This window comes from Leuciscus leuciscus, assembly GCF_965113295.1.
Source record: "Leuciscus leuciscus genome assembly, chromosome: 16".
NCBI classification, from domain to species: domain Eukaryota; kingdom Metazoa; phylum Chordata; class Actinopteri; order Cypriniformes; family Leuciscidae; genus Leuciscus; species Leuciscus leuciscus.
In genome coordinates, this window is record NC_138740.1 from 21,469,938 (window position 1) to 21,495,919 (window position 25,982).

The 25,982-nt window shown below is 36.9% G+C and overlaps 1 protein-coding gene across 4 annotated transcripts in view; it reads left to right on the forward strand.

Moving 5' to 3' along the window:
• Positions 1–340: 340 nt before the first annotated feature.
• The window catches only part of cnksr2b (connector enhancer of kinase suppressor of Ras 2b), a 39,217-nt gene continuing 13,575 nt past the window's right edge, over positions 341–25,982 (forward strand). Inside the window, exons 1-8 of one of the 4 annotated variants that reach the window (XM_082142159.1) lie at positions 341–914; positions 11,131–11,294; positions 14,647–14,849; positions 21,784–21,889; positions 23,737–23,778; positions 24,379–24,498; positions 25,269–25,328; positions 25,466–25,534. In XM_082142159.1, the coding sequence (XP_081998285.1) occupies positions 851–914; positions 11,131–11,294; positions 14,647–14,849; positions 21,784–21,889; positions 23,737–23,778; positions 24,379–24,498; positions 25,269–25,328; positions 25,466–25,534 (828 nt within the window). In that variant the 5' untranslated portion in view covers positions 341–850. The remainder of the gene's footprint in view (positions 915–11,130; positions 11,295–14,646; positions 14,850–21,783; positions 21,890–23,736; positions 23,779–24,378; positions 24,499–25,268; positions 25,329–25,465; positions 25,535–25,982) is intronic. The other 3 variants (XM_082142160.1, XM_082142157.1, XM_082142158.1) reach the window with 3 other exon arrangements.

Sequence of the window (25,982 nt, forward strand, 5' to 3'; positions counted from 1 at the left end):
GTTGTTCCAGACCCTTATGACTTTCTTTCTTACATGGAACACAAAAAAGGGGGTTGGGACGGAACTGACGTCTCAGTCACCATTTATTTTTATTGCTTTTTTTATTTATTTTTTATACAATTTCTTCATAAAACAGTAAGAAGTAAAAAAAAAACGAAAAAAAAAGATGATTGTCATTTAAAAGAAATACTGTTCATCTAAACATATACATATAACACAACACACAAGTAAATGATTATCTGCAAACAATAAAAGTTAAGCAATAGCCCCAATCTTTGAATACTGGCCTATATGTAAGCGTGTATTTAATCCTCTGGTTGGCACACAGCTCAATTATGGAGATGTTTCCGCTGCTTGGCCCTCATGACGGCTCATTTGCCAGAGCCAACGACTGGCAAGAATGGACGAGGCGCGAGTCATACGAGTGTGCGCGAGGGGCGCGCGTGCAGACTACTGTTTACTGGTAACAGCTTGAGACGGGGCAAACAGCTGCGCGAATTCACCGTTGTTTTTCTTCTACGGCTCGATATATGGGATGAGGAATGGAAACATTAAAGGCATCGCAACGTGAATAAATATGATAGAAATGAGGATAAACCCTCGCGCGCGACCAAGAGAAATTTAAGGCTATTCTGACAGCTCTCTCACAAAGACTAGAGCGAAGGAATGCAGAGCAATGCTTTGAACTTGAAAGACCACCAACGCTTCGTTTTTCAAGAACCAAGGCAGAAATTGCAGTGTAAACATGCAGCGGATGAAAAACAGGCAGAAATCTGCGTGAGTGGATCTGGAGTGTGCTGAAGCGCCTCTTTCGCACCTTTGTTTGGCACCGTCTGCAAAAACTTCCACAATGGCTCTGGTCATGGAACCTGTAAGCAGGTGGTCAACAAGCCAGGTGGTCGACTGGATGAAAGGTATGCATTTTACAGTCGTATGTATTTTGCTATAACAATAGAGGAAAATACTGTATATCCAATAAGGCTGGTCTGTGCACAGTGTTTGTGCTTTATGAAAATGTAAATGTTACCTATTTGTCAATTTTTTTTGCGTGCTTACAATATTTAATTTAACTCGTTTTTAAAGAAACGTCACTGTATCAAGGCGCGACAGTGCGCGCGCGCACTCTAGCTGTCATGCAATTAAGATTTAGTCTTTTAAGCTTATAGCGATTGCTGTTATTAACAGATGTTGATGTCGGCAATACACGTAAAAGGATTAAGATATCAGAATGTGTTTAAATATGGTGTTAATGAATGAAGAGTAGTCACGTCATCTCATCAAACAGAATGTAAAGTGACGGGTCACGTGGAGGCTGAGTGATCAGCTGGGACCCCTCTGGCAGTTAAAGGCTCAATGGCCCCTCCATGGTCACTGAAGTTCATGAAAATGGCTTTTTTCATGAGAAAAAACGGCTAATGAACTGAACACAGTGTTACACACACACACACACACACACACACACACACACACTCTGTTTCGCAATCTTTGCGGGGACTCTCCATAGGCATAATGATTTTGATATTTTACAGACAGTATTTTCTATCACCATTACACTAACCCTATATCCCTAAACCTACCCATTTCCAAAAAATATCATTTATTATGTTAATTAATAAATTTCCTGCCGCTGGCTGGTCCCCACAATGTAGGCTAGGTGATCTTAAGTTTTACTATCTTAATGGGGACAAGACACACACACACACACACACATACACACAAAAGTTACTATAATAATGAAAGAAGAAACATTATACATTGCAACATAAACATCCCAGTGTTTATTAATGATAACAAAAATAAAAACGAAATATTAAATGTTTCAATTTAAATAAAAAATATAACCAAATAGGTTCATTTTTTTTTAGCTTTCACTGTAAAATGATGTGAGTATTTTTATATACAAAATGTTATGGTAAAATTACACTCTGTTCTGTTTATCTAATATATTTTTTCAATATAAAAACATAACCATTTAAGGGTTTTACTGTAGAATTTTGTTAAAGGAACCGTATGTAAGATTGTGGCCAAAACTGGTACTTTCAAATGACTGTAGAGCGGTGTATCCCCTCCCCCTCCCCCCTAACTCAAGGTTGCCAGTTAGGCTGCAGGATCCAGCAGGAACATAGTCTGCTACAAGGAGCTTCCAATGGCAAGTGACGAGTCCTGAACAGTACGTTTTTTTCACAATGTATTTCGGATTCATAACGAGGTCTTTTAGGTTTCGTAACGTTAGACATTTTTTTATCCGACACGTTTGTAGCTGCAGCTGTGGTAACTAGAGCAGAGGTGGCAACCCGGATGCCGAAACACTACTGACTTTGTGATTAGTAGATAGGTGGAGGGTAGAGCATCAGGCCAAAACACAACATCAGTTGAGGGCTGCAACTTCACTTTTTAAATGACAATATCCTGGCCGGACTACTGTTGTCAGTGATATACAGTAAGTATTTGAAATGAACATGATTTCTTAATGTCTAGTGACATATCAGGGCCATTTTATGATTCATTGAAATACATTTCTTACATACGGTTCCTTTAAAATTATTATTATTGGCCTATTTATTTTTTTATAGTGAAGCTTTTATGTTTGATTAAATTACTAAATGTCTGGTCCATATTGCAGCCTTTGCTGGCCAAAAAACAAATAAAAAAACCTGCCCTTAAAGCAGACCATTTGAGCGACATCGGTCAAGAAAACATTCATAGTTGTTTTGTTTTTATGTGCCGTTTACTCTTATACCACAAAGGCAGTCAAATAATCCCTTTTACTATCATTTGTCTTTGCCACATTACAGTCATACATTGATTTGTTTTAGGTGATGTGATAGGGTAACAGTGGCTGCGTCCAAAATCGCATACAATCATCATGTTTTCATTATCATGATGTGGCCTACCAGCGTTAATTGCGTCACTTCACTGCCATTTACAAATCCTCTCTCGTAGCCCGTGGGATAGTAAAGTGTGCGCACTTCAGAATCTCGCCATCAGTAGAAGGTCATCCGGGTACTTTTAGCCTACTCTTTTATGAGTACAGGGAATTCGGACATACTACTTTTGTCACATACTGTTTTTTATGCCCACTATATAGTAGGGAAATATGCGATTTCGAATGCTGCCAGTGTGTCATTACTGAATATACACATTAGGTCTATTACAACACTGTAAATATATTTGGCATTAGATATGGTGAACTCCTTTGAGAAAGATCATTTGAGTCTAAATGGCTGGTTTATTTGCTCAGGAGTTCTGGATGAACTGAGGAAAGAGAGGAAGACAGTCATTTGTAATTCAAATGAGGAAAGTGTTCCACTTGGCTGAATGTTTTGCCTTTAAGTTATTATGTTTGTGAAAAAAGGCTGATCAGCTTCTCCATCTCATTCCTCCCTGTGAGGATTCACAAAATAGGAATTTGGTACTCAATGTGTACGCTTGTGTGAGAATATGTCTGCAGGTGTGCTTTTCAGCAATAACCAGCTTTGTTAAACATACAACAATGTGCACTTGTATGCCTGCACGTGTGGATGTCTTGGCTTGAGGTTAGTTTATCAGATGGCGTGTGATTTGTTAGAGTGGGTAAATAAGGCGATGGCTCAAATGGACGATAATAAGCTGTGTGATTTAATGTGTTATTCATTTCATTTTGCTCTTACGCCGGAACATAGCTGATTTAGTACATGCTTTGTGATTTAGATCACAGTCTTTATGCGCGGTGAAGACATGTAGGCAAATATCTAGAGGTTGGAAACTTTTTAAAGTGCAAACATCCTTATATTTTGAGAAAATCTAAACTGTTAAGAAAGGATAAGCGAGATGAAAAGGCAGTGTAGGAATCATAAAGAATTATACCGAGGCGGTGTTCCTCCCTAAGGGAATGCCAGAAAGGGTTTCTTATGCTGTTTGCACACTAAAAGCATGCTCACAAGTACACATCGTCACTCTGTAAGTTAACCCTTCCTGAGGGTCAGAGAGAAATGTAAGAAGCTTCACACATTTTCTTGATGTTTGCTTCTAAAAAGCTGAAGAATTTAATCGGCATCTGTCTGTTATGTGCAGAAAAAACCTGCAAGCTGCTGTATCAGCTGCTTAGACAGAAGATAAAGTGTTTATATGCATGTGTATCAGTGTAAGACTGTGTTAAACCCCTATGGGCTGATTGTGTCTGTGAATATCTGTGTGATCATTAGAGCCTTCTGATCAGCGGCATGTAATACCTTCAAAGTTTCACTCACAATCCTGCACAAAAAAAATCTCTCATCATGACACATTGCTTTGTTCCATAAATATTTAATTTATTTGGAGCTTGACTGCACTTGGTCACCATTTGCATTCATTATATGCAAAAGAGCAGCGTGAACGTTCTACTAATGTTCTCCTTTTGTTTTCTACGGATGACTTTTTTAACAACATGACAAAATGAATGAATAAATATCCCTTTAGCAGCATTTATTAAGCTAAAACAGCATTATGCAGCACGGAGTACATCTAAGTCTGCATGGCTATATGCTGCCCACACTGAGCCACACACAATAGCACAAATTTGTCGACTTGGACTGCAATCATTTTGCTTATTTAAGTCTCAGGATTTTGTGCTGTTTATGAAAATGCATCTCCTCAGAACACTCTTTAGATGCTGTATTTTCATTTTATGTATTTGTCTGGTGTCTAGGCCTTGCATTCCTAGCAGCATACAGCATTTTCATGTGTAAAGGCTAAGCCTATTGGATATGTTTTTGTACTCTGAGCTTCTAACATATGGAACTTTTTTTGGGGGTTTGTTTTTTTGTTGTGGCTTGCATATTTGACATCCATTAGCACTTCCCAATATTTTTGAAGGTAAATTAAAATATTGTTTACGGCTAGGAACGTTGTTTTTGGATGCCATTAAAGGTATGAGAAAGATCTGACCAGCAAGCAACTGTTAGTGTGATGCACCCTTCCCTGCCAAACACGCCTGTGCCATGCTGTAACTAGTTTTATTATGGTAACGTGTAAACAATTAGTGAAATAAGTGGTATGATTAGAAATTAGTGGAAAGCTATTGCCAAAAATCATGATAAAAAAATACAAATCACAAATGTTTCAGGCATTACTGGATTGGAGGAATTATGGTTTTATAGTTCATAATAACTGTATCAATAACTGATATAATGTTAATATACAGTCGGGGGTCATTACAGGTATAGTGGTTCTGTACCAACCTACCTGAACTACTAAAACTGCTTTGTTCCTTAAAATATATACTGAAAACTTAAGGTAAAAGTAAACATTTTAAGTTGACAAAGTACATAAAAACTGGACTTTCTGTAGACAGTGGCTAAAATAAACATGTATAGATGGTGTACTGTACAGTGGTCAGAGTAACATCCATGACAATAAATGAAGTAACATCAAACAACAACATTAGACGCCTAATACACATAACGGATATATATAGAAACATAAATCTGAACAAATACAATGCATTGGGATGTAAATGTCACACAGGGACTTCTGTAAGGCTTCCTTTCATTTTTCCCACTCTAAGTTCTAAAGTAAATTGTATATTTTAATTACACTACCATCCAAAAGTTTTGTTGTTGTTGAAATAAATGAATAGGTGACAGTAAAGACATATATAATGTCACAAACGATTTCTATTTCAAATGACTGGAGTAAAGGCCCCTAAGAATTCATCTTTGCCATCACAGGAATAAATTACATTTTAAAATATATCCAAATATAAAAAGTTATTTTAAATTGTAATAATATTGTACAATATTGCTGTTCTTACTGTATTTTTGATCAAATAAGCAGCCATGTTGAGCATAAGAGATGAAAAAAATCGTACCAAACTTTTGCAATCTTGCATTATTTTTCACTATATGCGCTAATGTTTATCAAATTAACAAATGATGGCACATTCACAGGCAGCAAACAACAACCAGAAAGATTTATTTATTTATTCTTTTTGGACTTCTTTTGGATAGTCCAGTGAGAGGGGTTAGTGGGATGAGGTCATGTTGTGGTTTGGATGCAGATCACACAGCACCCTTGTGACTGTGAGTGCTTTGTCCCTAATGTGTCAAGAGCAATGTGCGCTATCACTGCATCACGGCTCCAGCGAAAGATTTGTTCTTTGTAGTAACTTGCGATTTTGAATATTTTGTCACATTTTCTTTGTAAATTCTTGGTGTATGCTGTGTTTTTCTTGTTTCCTAGCACACTGCGATTACCATGTTGTAGCTCTAACATTAGCATACAGTTCAGTGGTGATGCCCCCAGGTGAGGGCCCGACAGCCCTGTGACCTTCCCTCAATGCTCATTTTTCCCTGCCCCCCTCAGTGCTTCCTGTGACTCACTCTGAACCCCCCCTTGGTGTCATTCTTAGCAGAATAATGGCAATAAATCCAATAAAACTGCACACAATGGAGCTTAAATATATCCTTGATTAAATGCATGTTTTACTAATCTATTTAACTGAGCAGTGCAACAGGATTTCACACGTATTGACCAGACACAGACTGTTGAGCTGTTTGTTGACAGACACTGTAAAATAACTGTGTGCTGCAGTGTGCAAATAACAAGCAGATCCCTGCATAATAGCACTGAGAAATAACATTATTGGGATAGTTCCCCAAAAAGTAAAATTCTGGCATCATCATGGCACCCTCATGGACTTTCAACATGAAATAAAGAGTGATGTCTAACTTGTGAACGATTGTTCTTTTGATATTTATTCTTTACCAGTGAATTGGTTGATCTAGTTCACAAAACCAGGCTGTATGTTCTTCATAAGATGAACGAAAGTCTTATGGGTTAGGGACAAAATGAGGTTGAGGAATTAATGACAGAAATTTCATTTTTGGGTGAACTATAACTTTAAACTTTAAACGCTTGGATTGGCTACTTTCTCACATCAAGGATAAAATGACAATTGTACTCACAATAGCTCCGGTGACATTATGGGGATGGCTTCCGAATGTGGCGACTGGCACTGCATATGCGCTGAAGTTTGGTTTGGAATACTTTTAATGTACAAGTAAACAAATATGTGAATTGTATTGGAATTGATTGGAAATTTAGGGTTTTCCACCTTTTTAAAGCTTGAAAGCTCCAATCTCAAATCACTGCAATTGCATGGAAAAGTGGGACCAACACAGTTGATCCTTTAGGAAGAAAGAAACTGGTTGAGTAAATGATAAAAACTTTTTTTGTTATTGATGAATCTATATAGTAGGGCTGGGCAAAAAAATCGATTTTTCGATTAATCGTTTTTTAAAATGTGGTCGATTCAAGATCGATTCTCAAACGCCAAGAATCGATTTTTTTCCATCTTTATGTATTCGTTTTCCTCCACTGTTCATAGGCTTGCAAACTCAATTTTATAGCTAATGCTGTGAGATTTTATGGTAGTTTTATCTAAATCATAAAATAACCTCAATTAGTGCTGCACGTTTAATCATATCGCAATCGCTATGACAAGCCTATACGCAATTAGGCTATATGACCAAAATGCTGCCAAAATGCTGTCGTGACTGTGACAGAAAAACTTGCGATGATATCGTGCGTGCGCACAAGACAGCACAGAATAGAATTATCTTTCGCGCTTGAACGAAGAACACACACAATTATGCCAAAATGTATTTTTGTCGAGTATCTTTATAACATAAGAGCAGTCTTATGACGAACGTGAAGAGTTGTGCCTCGTGAGAGTCGCGGGAGAATGAGAGAATGAGTCCGCGTGTGAGTTCCGCGTCTCTGTCAACAGCGGCTGGTCTTAAAGGGACAGTACACTGTAGCCACTAATTATCTCTGTCATTTAAGTTAATCAAAGAACAAAGAGAACAGAGAAAAACACTCACTGCTCTTGAATAAAGAACTTTTGTAACTTTGATTAGTCAATATATAATTTATAATTAATGCAACACAGACTGTTTGATAATTTTATTCAATTTCTGTATGGCCTAGCTGTTAGACAGGAAGGGCACATATTATATTATATGCAACGTTTTTATATGTGGGTTTATGTGAGGATTGTTAACCTGTTTGATCAAGACATGCGACTGTTCTGACTTGTCCAATTTTCAGCATCAATTTTTCATCTTGCATCAAAATCCTGTCTATTAATTGTATGCATTTGAAATATAGAGTTGGGTTCTGTTTTAATGTACCCAAATGTACCTAAAATAAAAAGAGTTTAATATACAGGTTTGTAGCTCTTAATTTCTTTTTATTAATTAAACAGTTGAAAACTTGTTCACTTTTTTTTCTTTTCTTTTTCTTTTTTTAATAAATATAGGATTTGTATTTAATATTCATTGAGTGAGTCGAATCGAAATTAATTTAGAATCGAAATTGGAAAAATCGAATCGAGAATCGAAATCGAATCGAATTAGAGCTTGCGAATCGAAATCGAATCGAATTGTAACATCTGAATCGATACCCAGCCCTACTATATAGTAGTGATATTTAGAAATTGTTTATTTTATCCATCTAACTCTAATCATCCATTGCTTAGAGAGTTACGAAACTCCCAATCCCTCTTTCAGCTCTGGGCCACACCGTTTGCCAAATCATGGATTCAGGACAGTTGAGAGGTTTTCAGGTCACGATTGAATTGAACCAGCTTCTAAGCAACCTTAGTCAACATACTGTAAAGCTACAATCAGATTTTCTTCTTCAGTACAACTTTCTCTCATTACTTACTCACTTCATAACCTACTTACACTCTCACCCTCTTGCTTCATCTTCTTCGGTTCTAGCTGTTGGCCCGACCAACCGCCTCGCTTGACAGAGATTAATGGTCCCAGATAAACGTGTGGCGCTCTTCTTTGTAGTGTTTAACACAACTTAGCCACAACGGCTGCAATTAACAGCAGATTAATGTCCTCCTAATCAATGAGTTTACTGTTTGTGTACACTGGCGCTGTGTGAGCTGGCCTGTCTCACTCAGACACAGGAAAAGCAACACTCACATGTTGCTATTTCTAACGATTGGGGAAGTTCTTCTGAAAAAAATGGTTTGCCTTTCCCCACTTGTTTCTGTTATAAATCTGTCATGGTACTATCTATGCCACTGCAGTAGAACCATTAGATTCTTAATAATAATATTTCTATAATATTTCATTAGCATTACAATGCAAACGCCACACAAAAGCTCAAATCTCTGAATAGTACAATGATGTAAGTATTAGATGTTTCTTTATTTATTTATTTGTCTATTCAAACGTCTCGCATATAAGCTTCTCATCTCACTTCCAGTTTTGTCTTGGTAATGAGGTCCTACTCAAACGCTCTTCCCGTCCCTATGCCGTCTCTATAGCAACTTACAGCGACAAACGTGATGATTCCTTCATTTGGAACGGGTTTAGATCAGCCTGGTAAAGAAGCGGATTTGTTAAGCCCTCAAATTGCATGCAAAGCCGTGAAACGCTCGCTTTCAGCAGTTTTGAACCGTGCCGGTATCTGAACTTTCTCCTCACGGTCCATTAGATGGATGCAACAGAGAGATGAATATCAGGGGTTTGATGAAAGGGACATTTTACATGCTCTGCATCTTCGTCTTTTGTTGTGAAACCAGCGTACAGATAATGAAACCTCATGGAGGATAAAATGCAAGTCTGTGTGGGAATTTATGGGAAGTGGAGAGGAAAAATGAATAGTGATGAGGTCAGAAGGAGGGAGCTGGGAGGAAGTGAACATGGAAATACTGAGGTAAAGGTGCTGTGAGGTAAAGAGGCCGGCTTCTGCGTGAGCAAGTGAAACTTTATTAACACATACAGTATGTGCCTCCTGCAGAGCATTTTCTACATAAATAATCACATACATACATACTTAGAGTTACAAAAAGTAAAAACTACACAGTTTACTACACAAGGAAGTCAGTTGTGAAGTCAGTGAAGTATGCACTGAGTGAATCTGAATATATATTGTGAATATATTTTAACTGACTCATTGAGAGTCTTTTTGTGAATCGGACATCAAGGCTCACACTGTTATTACTTTAATTTACATTAAATAAAAATTTGCATTTAATTTAATTTACAGTTTAAATATATGAAGAAGCTGCATGTGAATGCTTTTTTTTTATATATTTTTTTGCATTTGAGACAATTGTTTATTTGCAGTCCCAACAGAACTCTGAGAATGGTTTTGTAAAATATTGTATTAATTTTTAAAAATACCATTTATTAATTTATTATAAGTTTTATATAACAGTTCAGTGTGGAAGTTGGGAGTACAACCTACTAAATTAATCTGATTTAAACCGCTAAATCATGAGCAAATTTAAAGCTTTTTCGTGAATCTTTTTGACTGACTCATTTAAAAAAAAACTGATTCAAAGAACTTGTCTTTTGTTTGTGAATCGGACATCGCGTTTGTTGTTGTTGAAATGTTGATGCACGCTGATAACAAATGCCACCTCACAAGATGATACACAAAGAAACTGCAAATGTAAGTTTTCCTTATGATAGTTTATATTATTTTATCTCATTTGAGGCCATTTTATTTGCAGTGGTTAGAGAGAGAGATTGTACTATATAATAGCACAACTATCTCCTTGCTTACACTTGAGTGATCTAAAAACAACACAATGCTTCTGGTTCATCTGAACGTGTGAAATAATTTCTGTCTCTCTTCTATAAATATATGATGTTTTGTGTGAAGCTGTGGGAGAAGAAAACAATAGTGAGGGATCAGTATAGATGAAGGGTAGGGGGCACGGGGGAGGCATGTGTTTCCTAGACAACAGCTAGCGCTCGCCAAATAGGTCTTCCCTTATTAGTGACAATAGTGCTTGAAGTCCACTAACGTCTGTTCATGACAGCAAAGCATTTCAAAGTTGTGTGCCTGGATCGGTCCACAAAATAAAGTCTGTTTAAACAGCTGTGTGCCAAAATTTTCACAATCCCTCATACTGTCCTAGAGAGGATATTTATGTGTGCTGTACACATTGATGGTAACCATGTAAACACGCAATCGGCTCCCACACTCTCATGCTGGGAGATATATTTGAGACTATAGTTGCTTATAATCTCTGTTTTAGTCATATTTAATCAGATTAGAACTCATAGTAGATTAAGAAAATGATGCTGTAAGTGAATACACTCGAATGACGTCTTCATATTGCTGTTTGTTGCTCTTTTCAAGGCTTGGATGACTGTCTGCAGCAGTACATTAAGAACTTTGAGCAGGAGAAGGTGGGCGGTGAACAGCTGTTGAGAATCACACATCAGGAGCTCGAGGATCTGGGTGTTTCTCGAATCGGCCACCAGGAACTCATTCTGGAGGCTGTGGACCTGCTTTGTGCGCTGGTGAGCACATACGCAAACACACTCACACAGGTGCTTTGTGTTCTCAACAAACACAAATTGAATCTGCTTTACAGAGTAAGTGAGTTTTATAGCATTATGTTTCGCTTTATGCTGGTGTTATGTTTTTATAATAACATAACTGAAATGGCATAATAGCAATTACAAGATGCGTAGTTACGGTTCTGGATTCAGATTGGTGAATACAGTGTTCCAGCAATGTTATATTCCATGATTTAGGGCCAGATTTACTAAACAGGGCAAATTAGCGTGAGAGCGCAATTCCAAAAAAGCACCAATGGGAGTGGAAAGTTCTGACGTGCAAATTAAAGTACACAAATTAAAATCATTTCCATAATGACCAGCACAACCTACCAAGAGCAATGCAAATTAGCATCCCCTTTAAGACATACTTTTTTGGGCTTAAATGGCGCACATACCAGTAAATTGACCAGCTCAAACCTTAGTAAATCACCTTGCATGATTCATTTAAATACTGTCCTCCCATAAATCTTGTTTCTAAAAGGGAATCTCCTTCAAATGCATATGCAATAAGGTCAGCCGCAAAAATAACCCAGTCCAAGCCTTTTCAGTGCTAATTTTTCACTGCTTGTCTTTAGTAAATCCTGACAGTAGTTTTTTAACGCCAAAAGAGGGTTTGCGCTGGCTCAAGCTGTTTGTAAATCTGTTATGTAAGCTGCATTATGTACATTTATTACATCCACCCTGTTCAATAGATCAGGGGTTTTGGAAAAAGGAAAAAGGGTTTTTTATTTGATTAAAAAAAAAAAACATTTTAGCAAAAAATGTATTAAAGGTTCAAATATACAGAATTTCATATTATTACTTTTTCATTCTGCTTTCTAAAGACTGGTCAGAAATCATAAAAGGAATTTTATTTTCTATTCGCAGACATAGTTTAAAGTTTTTCTTCAGGTTTATGCTACTAAAAATATCCTGGTGGTGGGTAGAATATATTTTTCTAAATATTTTTCCATGTAATATTTACACAGATTTATAATATAAATTTTTTTCTCACTATACATTTTTGTCATGTCAAAATGAATACAAATAGCATGTGGATAAGCATAATTAAGATCTAAATTATGCATATTTTCATGTATCAAGATTGTATCAAATATACATATGTGTTAATTATTATATGGATAATACTTGTATAATATAATACTAATACTAATAATACCCCCGATATTCAAAAAATATATTTACTTTTTCTACCCACCATCAGAATACTTTTAGATGTATCAAGAGATACATTTAGCAAGGCAAAGAGGATCATCATATTTGGGGGTTCGTGTCATCAGAAAGGTTGAAAACCCCTATTGTAGATATTAACCATTAAAATACCCAAATCACTCAAGCACTATACGTTATCTTTATTCCTGAAGCACCTGACCCTGTTTTTCCCATGCTGCCTCTATGTTTATGGTAATTGCATCCTGTGCAATTTATAATAGCCAAAACAAACACTTTAAATCCTTGAAAATCCCTCCATTCCCTACTGTCATCCTGCACACAGTTTCCAGGCTATTCTGATAGGGTACAAGAGAAATAAGGACGCTTATGCAGAAGGATGGAAAGAGAGGCGGAGCGACTGAAAGTTTGTGTGGGCAGAGTGGGTAGAAAACTGGCAGCAGTCGGGTGAGAGTAGGATAACAAATTAAAACAGGAGAGAAAGGCTCTGAGGGAGAGCAAAGAAAAGTGTGAGAGAAGGAACACAGCAGTCCTGAGCGGATGAAGGAAGAGGGCAGAAAAAGGAGGGTGAATGGGGGTATACTAGCCACTGCCTTTGCAAACTGGCCCCCTGTATTCCTCTTTTTTGTTCCCACCATTTGTTATGTCACGTGCTTAAGCCCAGCTAGTCCCTGAAAGCCTCTTATGTAATGCTTCTCTGGGTTTGTCCAACATGGAGCCCTGCTGCATTAAATATGATGACTCATCTGTCCCTCATGCTGGATCTATTGCATGACAGATCCCCACTGGCTTTTGTGTGCAGCAAGGCATTCTGGGAGATCCGTACTATGTGGTGTCATGTGGAGTATATGAGTGTAAGGGGGTATCAGGTTGAGGGATTTGCCCGCTCACAAAAAAAAACTAAAAACTAAAATTTAGCATTTTGATAAAAATATGCTCTGTACGTACTCATAATATTTTTACGTAACCTGTTAGTGATGTCCATCCCACCACTGATGGAGAAATTCAGCGTTCCAAACAAAAATCTTGTTGATTAAATGTTGATAAAAATACAAATAAATCAATGGAGACATACAATGACATATAAACACTACCGTTCAAAAGTTTGGGTTCTGTACGATTTTGAAAGAAATTAATACTTCTAATACTTTTTGATCAAAAGTGACAGTAAAGACATTTATAACGTTACAAAATACTAATATTTCAAATAAATGCTGTTCTTTTGAACTTTATATTTATTTAAAAAAAGGAAAAAATGCATCACAGTATCCACCAAAATATTAAGCAGCACCACTTTTATTAATAATAACATTGATAATAATAAGAAATGTTTCTTGAGCAGCATATTAGGACGATTTTTTGGGGGATCATGTGACACTGAAGACTTGAGTAAAGATGCTGAAAATTCAGCATTGCCATCACAGGAATAAATTACTAAAATGTATTTTTTTTTTTTTAAACATTAACTTAGAAAACAGTTATTTTAAATTGTAATTATATTTCACAATATTACTGTTTCTACTGTATTTTAGGTTGAATAAATTACATTTTGGTGAGCATAAGAGACTTCTTTCAAAAACATTAAAAAAATCGTATCGTGACCCCAAACTTTTTAACGGTATGTATATTGATGTATTCATATATTTTTATAGCAAGGTATTTATTAAGTTTCACTTGAACTATGATGTTAAGTTCACGTTAATGTTGTGTGGGTTGTGTACCTTTAAATGACCCTTTTCTCCTTCTCCATTATTTAAAACCACTCAAACTACTTTTTTCCCAGTGAACTTGGACTGCATCACAGAGTGCCTATGACCTTGCCTTTACCTCCCCCCGTTTCATTTACATTTACATCCATATTTAATCGTTTAGCAGATGCTTTTATCCAAAGCAACTTACAAATGTGGAACATCGCAAGCAATTTGTCACACAAGAGCCAGTAATATATACAGTACCACATTGCAGAGTTTCAAGAGTAAGCTACAGTATTACAAAAGCTAGAGCATAAGTGAAAATCCTGAAAAGAGAGATTTAAAAAAAGTTTATTTATAGGACATCATAGTTTAGCCATGCTCACAAAAAAGTTTCTTTAGCCCTTTCTTGGAGGTTGTGATAGTCTTTCTTGCTCTTTCTTATTCAGAACTATGGACTAGAGACAGAGAACCTGAAGACTCTGACCCATAAGCTGAACGCATCAGCCAAGAACCTGCAGAACTTCATAACGGGCCGGCGGAGGGGCGGTCACTATGACGGCAGAGCCACCCGAAAACTTCCCAATGACTTTCTGACCTCTGTAGTGGACCTCATCGCTGCCGCCAAGAGCCTGCTGGCTTGGTTGGATAGGTTAGTCCTGCAAAGAGGTGCAAACACAGCCCACACTCAACACAGATATGCATACAGACACATTTTCAAACATTAAACAGTGCAGCTGCATATTTAGGGTCCCTAAAAGTATTGTTCCCTAGTTAAAAATAAATATACTGAATTGTATTTAAAATAGATTTATTTCATGATAGGTATACTACAAATAGTTTGACATGTCAATGTACTAACTGAAAATACACTATAAATGTAGTTATTTCATGCTTTCATCAAGCATACAAACTTAGTGCAGTACTAATTAATTTGTAAAGTGGTACCTTTTACAAATGCAATTGGAGGAGGATGAAATATATATTCATCTTTAAGAAAGTACACTTGCTAGGTTCCTAATTCCATCTGCAACATGTTTGAAACTTGTTAAAAGTGATTATCAAAATGATCTCGGAGCACAAAAAAATACTTTAAATATGACCTACAAACGCACACCCATTGTATATATAATATAAAGTAACTGGACAAAAGCTTTGAAAGAGGATGCCCACTTCATAACCCCAATGACATGTCCATGCTCACTCAGCCCAACAACTAGTCTCGGTAAGGGATGAATGAGGCAACTCATCTTATGATCCTGAAGATGTATGAAGGCCGTATTAATGTTTAAAAAAAAAAAAAAAAATCGTAATTATGAAGTAAGTTTTAAATAATTTAACCACACTTTGAATCTCAGGTATTGTTTAATTCAATTCAAATTTATTTCTATAGCGCTTTCCACAATTTTACATGGTTGCAAAGCAGCATACATATAGTTACAAAAGTAAAGAGATGTACTTATGACAAATAAAGAAAACAACATAGTCAGTTTGAAATGGTGAAAAAAAATTCACCTACTGTAATACACTTTTCCCATTTATGGTACTTTAATGGCCCGTTGCACTTTGAAAATGGGAGTGCAGCCCTTTGAGCTGTCAAAATATTATGAATTATTATAATTAGCCTGACTAGTCCTCAAAAATTGCCAAAAAGTGTCAAATAAATTCAGAAACGTTAACCATGAAAAGTAACAACGTAAAATGTATTAAAATCATTTCAATTCATGCGTCACATTTTAAATCCACAGCGTAATGCAAGAGCGTCAAACCGCCAAATGATTTCAATACGTTTTACATCAGGAGCAGTGCTATACATTGAGAGTTGAAGCACGCAGAGACAATCGGCAGAGAAATGTTATGGATGCTTTGTGTTTGAATCACAAGCAGTTCTGCACGTTCACATTCTTCCACCTTTTCCACCTTTTAGTGCGTGCACAAGAATAAACCTAATGTTATGCAGCGTTAATGAAAGATTATGTCAGGTAAAAGGGAAGCAAAACATTCTGCAGATGATATTTAATGTTGTGTCTTCTGGCTTTATTTCTTCAACAGTTTAACGCACTTTCATGTTCTATACCATTTTGTGTTTATTTTCACGCACCGCTTACTGCGCTTATATTGAGACTTTTCTCTGCGATTCGCAGTCTTTAAATCCATATAATTTGTGCCTTCATTGATGGAGAAATCGGTTTTCTAATAGCAGTACTTGTAACAGTATGGAAAGAACACAAAGTAACCCCAGTTTTGCATAATGCATATCTGCGTGGTCGCACAACTGGTAAACTGAGTGTTCGAATCCAGTCCGTAGTGTTTCCTACATTCAATGTACATATATCTGTTCCCATTGTCTAACTGATGTTCTCCTGATAAGTGAGTTTACTGGTATACTGGGGGGTAGTGTTGCACGGTGTACCGATACTTCAAAAGTATCGCGATACTCGGAAATTAAAAACGTCACGATACCTACATTTATCAGTATCGATACTTAAAAAAAAAAAAAATCGCCTCCCTATGGACGTCTGTTTTTTTCCTGACGCACGCAGCAAAGAACCTGCCGCTGTCAGTGTCATGTGACAAAACACTACAGCGAGATGGCTGCATGTGCGAGCACAAGTGGTCCACGACTCGTAGAAAAAGATGACGCGAGGAGTGACATATGGAAGTACGTTGCCTACCTTGCTCTGTTGCACGGTGCACCGATACTTCAAAAGTAAATCGGAAATGAAAAACGTCACGATTCCTTAATTTATTAGTATCGATACTTCTAACGGCGCTGATCCACTTGTCCGACACGACTGTCGCGTGGTGTCGCGACGCCTCCCCACATTGGTACGTTGATGGGGGTTTACCGCTATGGGCGTGGTTTTGACCCAGCGGGAAATGTAGCGTATCAGAACAGAGGACCTGCGAGAGACTTCCCTCCGTCTCCATATGCTCTACTTCTATTGGATAGACGCGTCGCGTCTGACGGAATTCATTTGCATAAAGATGGGCATCGGCCAGCTTTTTGACGCGCAGCATTTTTTCAAATGAAGCGCCGCCTTCCCGGAATGCTTTGCGGGCGCGACAAAGTCGCTTGACGTCACCCATAGGAATATAGTGGAGCGCGGCGCGACAGAAGTGTCGCACGGACAAGTGGATCAGCGCCGTTACATGACCGCGTTCCAGATTTGTAACGGCGCTGATCCACTTGTCCGTGCGACACTTCTGTCGCGCCGCGCTCCACTATATTCCTATGGGTGACGTCAAGCGACTTTGTCGCGCCCGCAAAGCATTCCGGGAAGGCGGCGCTTCATTTGAAAAAATGCTGCGCGTCAAAAAGCTGGCCGATGCCCATCTTTATGCAAACGAATTCCGTCAGACGCGACGCGTCTATCCAATAGAAGTAGAGCATATGGAGACGGAGGGAAGTCTCTCGCAGGTCCTCTGTTCTGATACGCTACATTTCCCGCTGGGTCAAAACCACGCCCATAGCGGTAAACCCCCATCAACGTACCAATGTGGGGAGGCGTCGCGACACCACGCGACAGTCGTGTCGGACAAGTGGATCAGCGCCGTAAGGCCGGTCACACACTGGCTGCGTGTCGTGTCCGTTTTTATTTCGGCTCCCATGTTAACTGCCTGCGTGACACACGCGTCTGGGCGCAGCTCGAGACGCGCGGAAAACGTGTGCATGCTACAAATAGAACCGACGCCTATTTTTCACGCGACACGCAAGCCTGTTGGAAGCGTTTCCAGGCAAAATAGAATAGGAAAAGATGTTTCTATGTCATTTTGACACGAATACATATTAATAAATGACATTTTGATGTTTGAAAGTTTTGACATAAATACAATATCAATGTAATTAAAAAAAATATTATCGATTTTCAAATATTGCACCTCTCAATACAGAACGAATTATTCTGTAGCCTATTTTGCCGTCAACACTGCCGACGTTGTCTTTGCTGCTATATATTTATGTTTAACATGAAGTATAGGCCTTCCACACATCTCTCTCTCCCCACATGTCAAATATATCACCAATGAGGCTTATCATATGTTACCAATATTAAACATTGTTTAATATAATCGCTGTTCATATTGTTATTCAAAGTTCAGAATCAAGATAAAGCTCTTATGTTTCTTATGATAAATGAGATAATGCTGCTAAATTTATAAAAAAATTTACCTTGAATGTCAGTGCTCTAATTTACTTTTTATATTTTTATATTTCATATTTCGTTCAAATGTTTAATATATCTGCTGTTCATTTGTTCATTTATTAGTGTGTTATATGATTAGTATGTTGTCCCGGTTTTAAAATAAAGCACAGCAATGATATTTGAGTGTTTCTCCCTTTTCAGGAAAAGTATCGAAAAAGTATCGAAATCGCAATACTTGACTTGGTATCGGTATCGAAACCATAATTTTGGTATCGTGACAACACTACTGGGGGGTGTCTGTAAAATGTCAGTAAAAGGTAAATTCTTAAGCTGTGCCATTAATTATTTTTATTTGAAGCACACAATAATGATGCCACTAGCATACTTCAAGTTTACTTCGAATGCCATTACAATGTGTTTTAAAATCACTACAAGTAAAGGATAGTATGACCTCAGTTTGTTATCAGTAAACTATTGATGTAGGCTATGTCAACACTCTTTTAGTGTAATTGAATTGCAATTGAAATGTCACCAATACATTTGAAGTTTATGCTGAGTGAATTTTGCACATCAAAATTTAAATACAAGAGTAGATATTGTGTACTTAAGTATACTTGGAATAGTTTCACTTTAGCACAAACAAGTATATTTAATACAACTTAAGTTGAACTTCAGCACTGCTTTTGGACGACCTAAATGCATTTAGTACAACATTAGTTCTTCCAAATTAACAGAACAAAAATACATTTAGTTATGCTAAATGTAGTTATACATTTATTTACAATAAATTGTGCTTAAGTATACTATTTTTTTTTCCACTAGGGTTGTTATTGTTAACTAAAACTATTAACATTTGTTTTCGTTAAATGTAAATAAAATGTTAAAATTAGATGAAAAACTTAAGTTAATTGCCAATGCAAGATTCTATTTTTTGTTTAAGTTGTGGTACTAAAATTACCAATTAACCTTAATTTTTTTAAGCTAAAGAGGAATATATTTTTAAAAAATGAAGAAAAAAAAAATGAAAAAAAAGGCCATAACAGAATTACTTAAACTACTAAAATTGAAAAATGAAAATATAGAAATAAAAGCTAAATCAAAATGTTAATAATTATAAATAATACTAAAATAACACTGTTGGACACTTTAGTTGACTTAAAAATGTATGGATGTTTTTGCAATTTAAAGATAGATTTGTTTTGCATTTAAAGATAGCACAAGCACATTTGTGTGCAAATAAAAATACTTTGTTGAGGATAAAACAATAGATATACTGAAATTAAGTTAGTTGGGATAAATTGGTTTGCAGATGCCACATGAATTGATATTTTGTAAAGGCAATTCAATTAATACATTTAAAGTGTCCAAATGTGTCCAAGTACTTTTAGGGCTGCTGTATTTATTTACAAGCAAACTCAAAGTTCAATGAAAGCAGCCTCAGTAATCCTGCTCTTTTATCTACCATGCGTACGGTCACATGACCGCTCATCTCGGGTAAAAGGCTTCATTGTTTCGAACTCATCAGTGAGGTCATGCGAGAGGCCACAGATGACACGATCATGCCGATTTCCTTATGTAACACCCATGAGCAATCAGCTGACAAACAAAAGATGAGTAAAAAGCTTACGTAAGTCTCTTCTGTTTCGGAGGAGCTGGCCCTGAAAACGGCCAGCGTGTCTGCTAAGCACTTCTGTTTGTCTCTCAAGTGTGTGTGCGCAAGGTCATGTTTTTGTGAGTTTGCATTAATTCCTTCATCAGCTAAAGCTCTCGTTGGCCACGCCTCCTCGTTAGTACAATACGCCAAGTCCCCTGCCTAACCGCACACACTCATAATTTCTGAGTGCAATTAATCTGCTGCTGCGTCTCCCTAGATTATTCCTGGCCTCCGGGTCTTCCTCATTTATTCTCCACAGACAGGATGACAGCAGGAGTGTTGTCCTGGGTGATCATATTCGTATGTTACAGTCTTATTATTCAGTGTAAGATATGAACCCTGGAGTCAGAAATGCTGCTCAGTGCACTCATTAAGATAAATTATGCCCTCATGCTTTCTTCTATAGAGATGATTTCTGGGTTATGGTTAATACCATCTAGTCGACTAGTTAATCGGTTCTTCTAGTCAATGTCTTGGGTCTTTCACACTGCAATGCATTGCGGGTATCCGATATATGTTCATGTGTTCACGTACACGTTTCTTGTGAACCGACCTGGAATGAATAAAGTTGTTGACTGAAACTATAAGCAGGCCATGACTGAAAATGACAAAGATGATCATGTATATGTGCTAAAATTAAGCTAAATTCATCTAGCTAGCTTACATAGGTTTTATCAAAATGGCTAGTGATGCACCAGTAAGTAGTAAAAATGCAACTTTTAGCATTTACTAATTTTCATGAATTTGTGCGTTTATGAATTTATAGCTATTTTTGTAAATTTAAAACCGTATTTATTTATTTGTTTGTTTGTTTGTATTTTAAAGGGGTTTCTTTTGTAAAGAAAACCAAACATTTCATAAAATATTTTGGGGCACATACTGTACACTACTGTTAAAGTTTGGGTTTGATAAGATTTTCTTGCGCTCACCAAGGCTTCAATTATTTTATCAGTAAAAACTGTAATATTGTGAAATATTTTCAGCATCATTACTCCAGTCTTCAGTGTCACATGATCCTCCTTTTTGTGGGAGATTTGATGCATTTTTTTCAGGATTCTTTGATGAATGGAAAGTTCAAAAGAACAGCATTTATTTGAAATAAAAATCCTTTTTAACATTCTACATGTCTTTAACTTCAGATCAATTTATTGTCTTTGCTGAATAAAAGTATTGAAAAGTATGAAAAACAACTGACCCAAACTTTTGAACAGAAGTGTGTAAAATACATTACTAAAATAGGAAAAAACTCAGAACAGGCCTTATTGTTTCTTACTGTTGAGCCTGTCTATGCTGTAATATAAATATATACATACTGTATATACTTATTATATTTAGCAAAAAAAATACTGTATGCTGTAATAATAATATGCTTCTAGCATATTAACAAAATTAGACCGAAATGAATTTATTTTGGTCACAGAAGGGAACAGCATGGTCTAAATGAAAGACTCTCATAATGATAGAAAGACAGTCTGTGTGATGGGGCACGTGAGCAGAGCTTCCTCCTGCTGCCTGAGCCTCTGTGAATTAGTGCATTGGAGCGAAAAATCCTCTCTCTCCTCTCGCTTTCAGCTCTGTCTATCTGTCTCTCTCTGTTTTTGTTACTCTTCATCTCCCTCCCTCTCCACATGCTACTTGGTTCACCTCCTTTTAGCTCTCATTCCTCATCATGAATGTCCTCCATTGCCTGAATTAGACTCAGTTCGGCTTTGGCAGTGCAGCGACGTCGAGGAAGGTTAGACATTAAAAATGGTTGTGATTAGAAGTGATCTAATGGTTAATGGCAGATGTTACTTCTTCATCAGGTCTCCGTTCGCTGCCGTAGCAGACTACTCCATGACCAGGAATAATGTGATTCAGCTGTGTCTGGAGTTGACCACAATAGTTCAGCAGGTATGGACTGAAACACTCAATTATAACATTAACATATCACCTTCATCTTTTTTTCCAGGGACAGTTTACTCCAAAATGATTTTTTTTGTCATTTATTAACTCCCACGTCATTCCAAACCCAAAATATTTTTACTGTCAAGCTCCAAAAAGCATCATAAAAGTAACTGTAGAGAAAATAAACAATAAATAAGTATGTTTCAAAATCAAAATGTATTTTTGGGGCTGCCGAAGTAAACTTGTTAACATGTTTTTTTAATAAACAAGTTTACTTTGGCATGTATTTATACATTTTATTTAAATTATGACTGAATGTCTTTTTTGAGTGAACTGTCCCTTTATAAATCCCATATCCATCAAATTAAATGCAAAGTTAAGAAGTCTCTTTTGACCTAGAGTCTATCTTCTGTTTCACCCACACCAGTGTCACGCCATACTTTAGGACTAAATCTCTTTTTCGTGGATGCATGGAAAGCAGGGTGGAGTTTCTAGGGCAGAAGGTTCTTTAGAAGGAGGCCATGGACATTTTTTTTCTCCTTCTCAATTTTCTGTCCTGGATTGAAATAGTGCTGCTCTGGCATGGGCCATTGAGGGCGAGCACAGACTGTCCCAGGTGGGAGAAAAGCGATGTGTCCCAGAACATGTATGAAGGCCTGTAGAATTTGCTCTTTATGATATGTCCTTTGAAGTGAAAAATACCACACTCTGATGGGCCTTTCACGCATTCAAACTTTATATAAAGTTGTCCTCCCTTAATTAAACACTAATGTGTATTAGCTCAATCTTTATTTACTCTCCTTTGAATCAGGCTGTAATGTGTAGGTTGAGTGTTGAAGGAGATTCCCAATATGTTTAAGATTAATCATGAGTGTGACCAGTCGAGATCCCCAAGCTCCCTCACCCACGGGCTGGAAATCAGACTACCATTAAGCAGAGTGATGGAGAGCGGAGCAAATGAGCAGATGAGAGGAGGAAGAAGAAAAGTGTTGCACCAGGTTCGGTGTGGGAGGATGACTCATCTTCTCCTCAGCTGTCTGCTCAAGACAGAGAACGCTGCCTTTGGCTATTTCAGATAGGTGCAAGTCTCTGTGCCAGCAAGCATCTTTTCTTCTTTTGTTTTTCAAGCAAAGCTCAGCTCCTCATCTGAGACATCCCAAAACTCTGTTTACCCATTAGAGCAGAAATCAAATGTGTTCGTTTCACAAAACTGGGAAGCATTTTATAACTTTTGTTGATATGTCATTAGCAAATATTATATAATACTTCTGATGATTCACCATTGGATATACATTAATCAAAGTTTCATGACATGAATGCACATGAACTATAAAGCATTATATAACCATTTAGCATTATATAACACTACAGAAAAAAATCTTTGTTTTCCAGTATAATATACAGTATAAAAAGAAAAAATGCGTAAGAAACAGAATTGCATCCGAGGACTTGTTTTTAGAGAAAATATGTCAAATTACGTTATTATTTTTTTTAAAGCATAAATAAAACTAAATTTAGTGACATTTATGCTTAAAACAAGAACTGTTTGCAGTGGGCTAAGAAAAACTAAACTTAATCCAATATTAATATATATTCTTAATATTAAATATTGTAAATATAAAAATATACTATTTTAATTATTTAAAAATATAAAATTCTAAGACAAAATAAGAAAATAGTATGCTTAATTTTTTTTTTTACAGGAAAACTAAAATACTGATTATAACATTTTTGTGTTATAAATGAAATGCATTATGCCGTTTCAATCACATGTATTTCAGTTATGAGGTTGTAAGTGTGATGGGATTAGAATGTAATTTGTTAAAACTGCATTTTCTTTTCTTGTGTTTTAGGATGGCACAGTGTATGAGACAGAAAATAAGATACTGCATGTGGTAAGAGTGACATTTATATTCTCACACATCCTCGTGATTAATTTACATAAAGCTCCTTATCTAGCTCCTCTGTTCAAAAATAGAAATCTGTGTCAAAGTGAGAAAAAAAAGAGAGCGAGAGTATGTGTGAGGTGAGTGAGAGAGAAATATATTCACATTTGATTCATGCAGTCTAGCCCATGCTGCAGTGTCAGTCAGGGTACAGCTGGCTCTCTGCTATAAATACCAGGCCAGGCCACATTTCATCTGAGAGTGACAGTGAGAGAAAGAGAGAGTTTGCGTTTGCAACACCAGGAACACCTTTACTGATTAGTCACCGGCAGCAGATTGAAGGAGAATCGTGATTGCATGGATCAATTCAAAGAAGGCAGCACAATCATGGAGAATTATGCTTATGAGACCATCCTGGTCACATGATTACTTCATAGAACAGTGCATCTTGGCGACTCTCGATCTCAGCGCAGATGGTGTTTACGAAGCTGTGCGGTGAACATGCAACGAAATGATCAGCATATTGTAGCCCAGGAGCGGCTTCAGCTAGAATGCTTGTTCTGAGCCTCTCTTGGTCAGGATATCCAAAATTATTCTCTCTGTCCTCAGTGTAAGACACTTTCAGGTGTGTGTGACCACATCATTTCCCTCTCTTCGGACCCCATGGTGTCCCAGGCCGCCCATCTGGAAGTGGTGCAGCTGGACAACATAAGGTCCACCGAGGGACTGGTGGGTATCTGGATGCCTGATTTCTTATCTCTCTTCTTATGCACAAAATTCAGGAGGTTTCCAACTAGGATGTTTTTTTTTTAAACAGCATTTTAAATCAAAAGCCCTTTAAATGATCAATAATAAACAAATATTACTATTTTAATGCATTAATTCAGAACAGTTTATTATAAATTTTAATTATTCAAAACTGAAGATCTTTTTACTTCATGGATGGATGGATGGATGGATGGATGGATGGATGGATGGATGGATGGATGGATGGATGGATGGATGGATGGATGGATGGATGGATGGATGGATGGATGGATGGATGGATGGATGGATGGATGGATGGATGGATGGATGGATGGATGGATAGATAGATAGATAGATAGATAGATAGATAGATAGATAGATAGATAGATAGAATTATTGCAAAGAAAGACTATGAGTATTTAGCAGCATTTGAAGCCACGTTCACCCCATCTTCATTAATGATAGTGTGCTGGTAGTTGTGTTTGTGTGCGCTTCAGGCAGTAATATTTCACAGTTACATATAGACACACTTGACACTTTCAGTATCCGCTCAATAAAGCCTGAATAGAGATAGATAAAAATAAACATTCACACACACCCTCTCTCTCCCACTATATCCCTTCTTTATGCGACTGTGTGTCAGAGTGGATTTGTGCTTGCATGTCATGTCAGCAAGCTACTTTCAGTGTTTTCTCAGTGTGCGTCCGATATTTTCAGGCAATGGCTCTAAAGTGTCTTTCTCCTTGCCCTAGGGCATGTACATTAAATCAACCTATGATGGCCTACATGTCATCACAGGCACTACAGAGGGAGTGAGTCGTCATTTTCAATATTTCAGTACAATATTTCATCTCAGTATGACATGCATGGACAATTGGTTGTACATGTGATCTTCAAAACAATTGTGTGTAATCCAATGGCTTTCTCTCTGTCCCTCGTCCTCTTCCAGTCACTAGCTGACCGCTGTAAGAAAATCCACGCTGGTGATGAGGTCATACAGGTCAATCATCAGACAGTGGTGAGCCTTTCTATTATACACAATCATTTTACCTTTTACCTGCTAACATGACTAGATCATTCCTTTTCATTACGCTTCATATTGAAGAAATGTTTTTTTTCTGTTTTCATTTTAGTTTCTATAAAAATATATACTTTAGTATATAAAAAGTATACTCAAACTTTAACTGTAGCCTTATTATTAGACTATAAGATGAAAATGAACATGATTGAATAAAAGATATTAGTCATTGCTCATATAAAACTGAATACAAAAATCTAAAATTAATATGTTATTTATACGAAACATGCTTTGTTTGAAATGTTTTGAGAAAAATTAAGAAATGTTAAGAAATACACTGCCGTTCAAGGGTCAGTATGTTTTTTTTTACATAATTATATAAATTAATACTTTTATTCAGCAAGGGCACATTAAATTGATCAAAAGTGACATTAAAGACATTTATGTT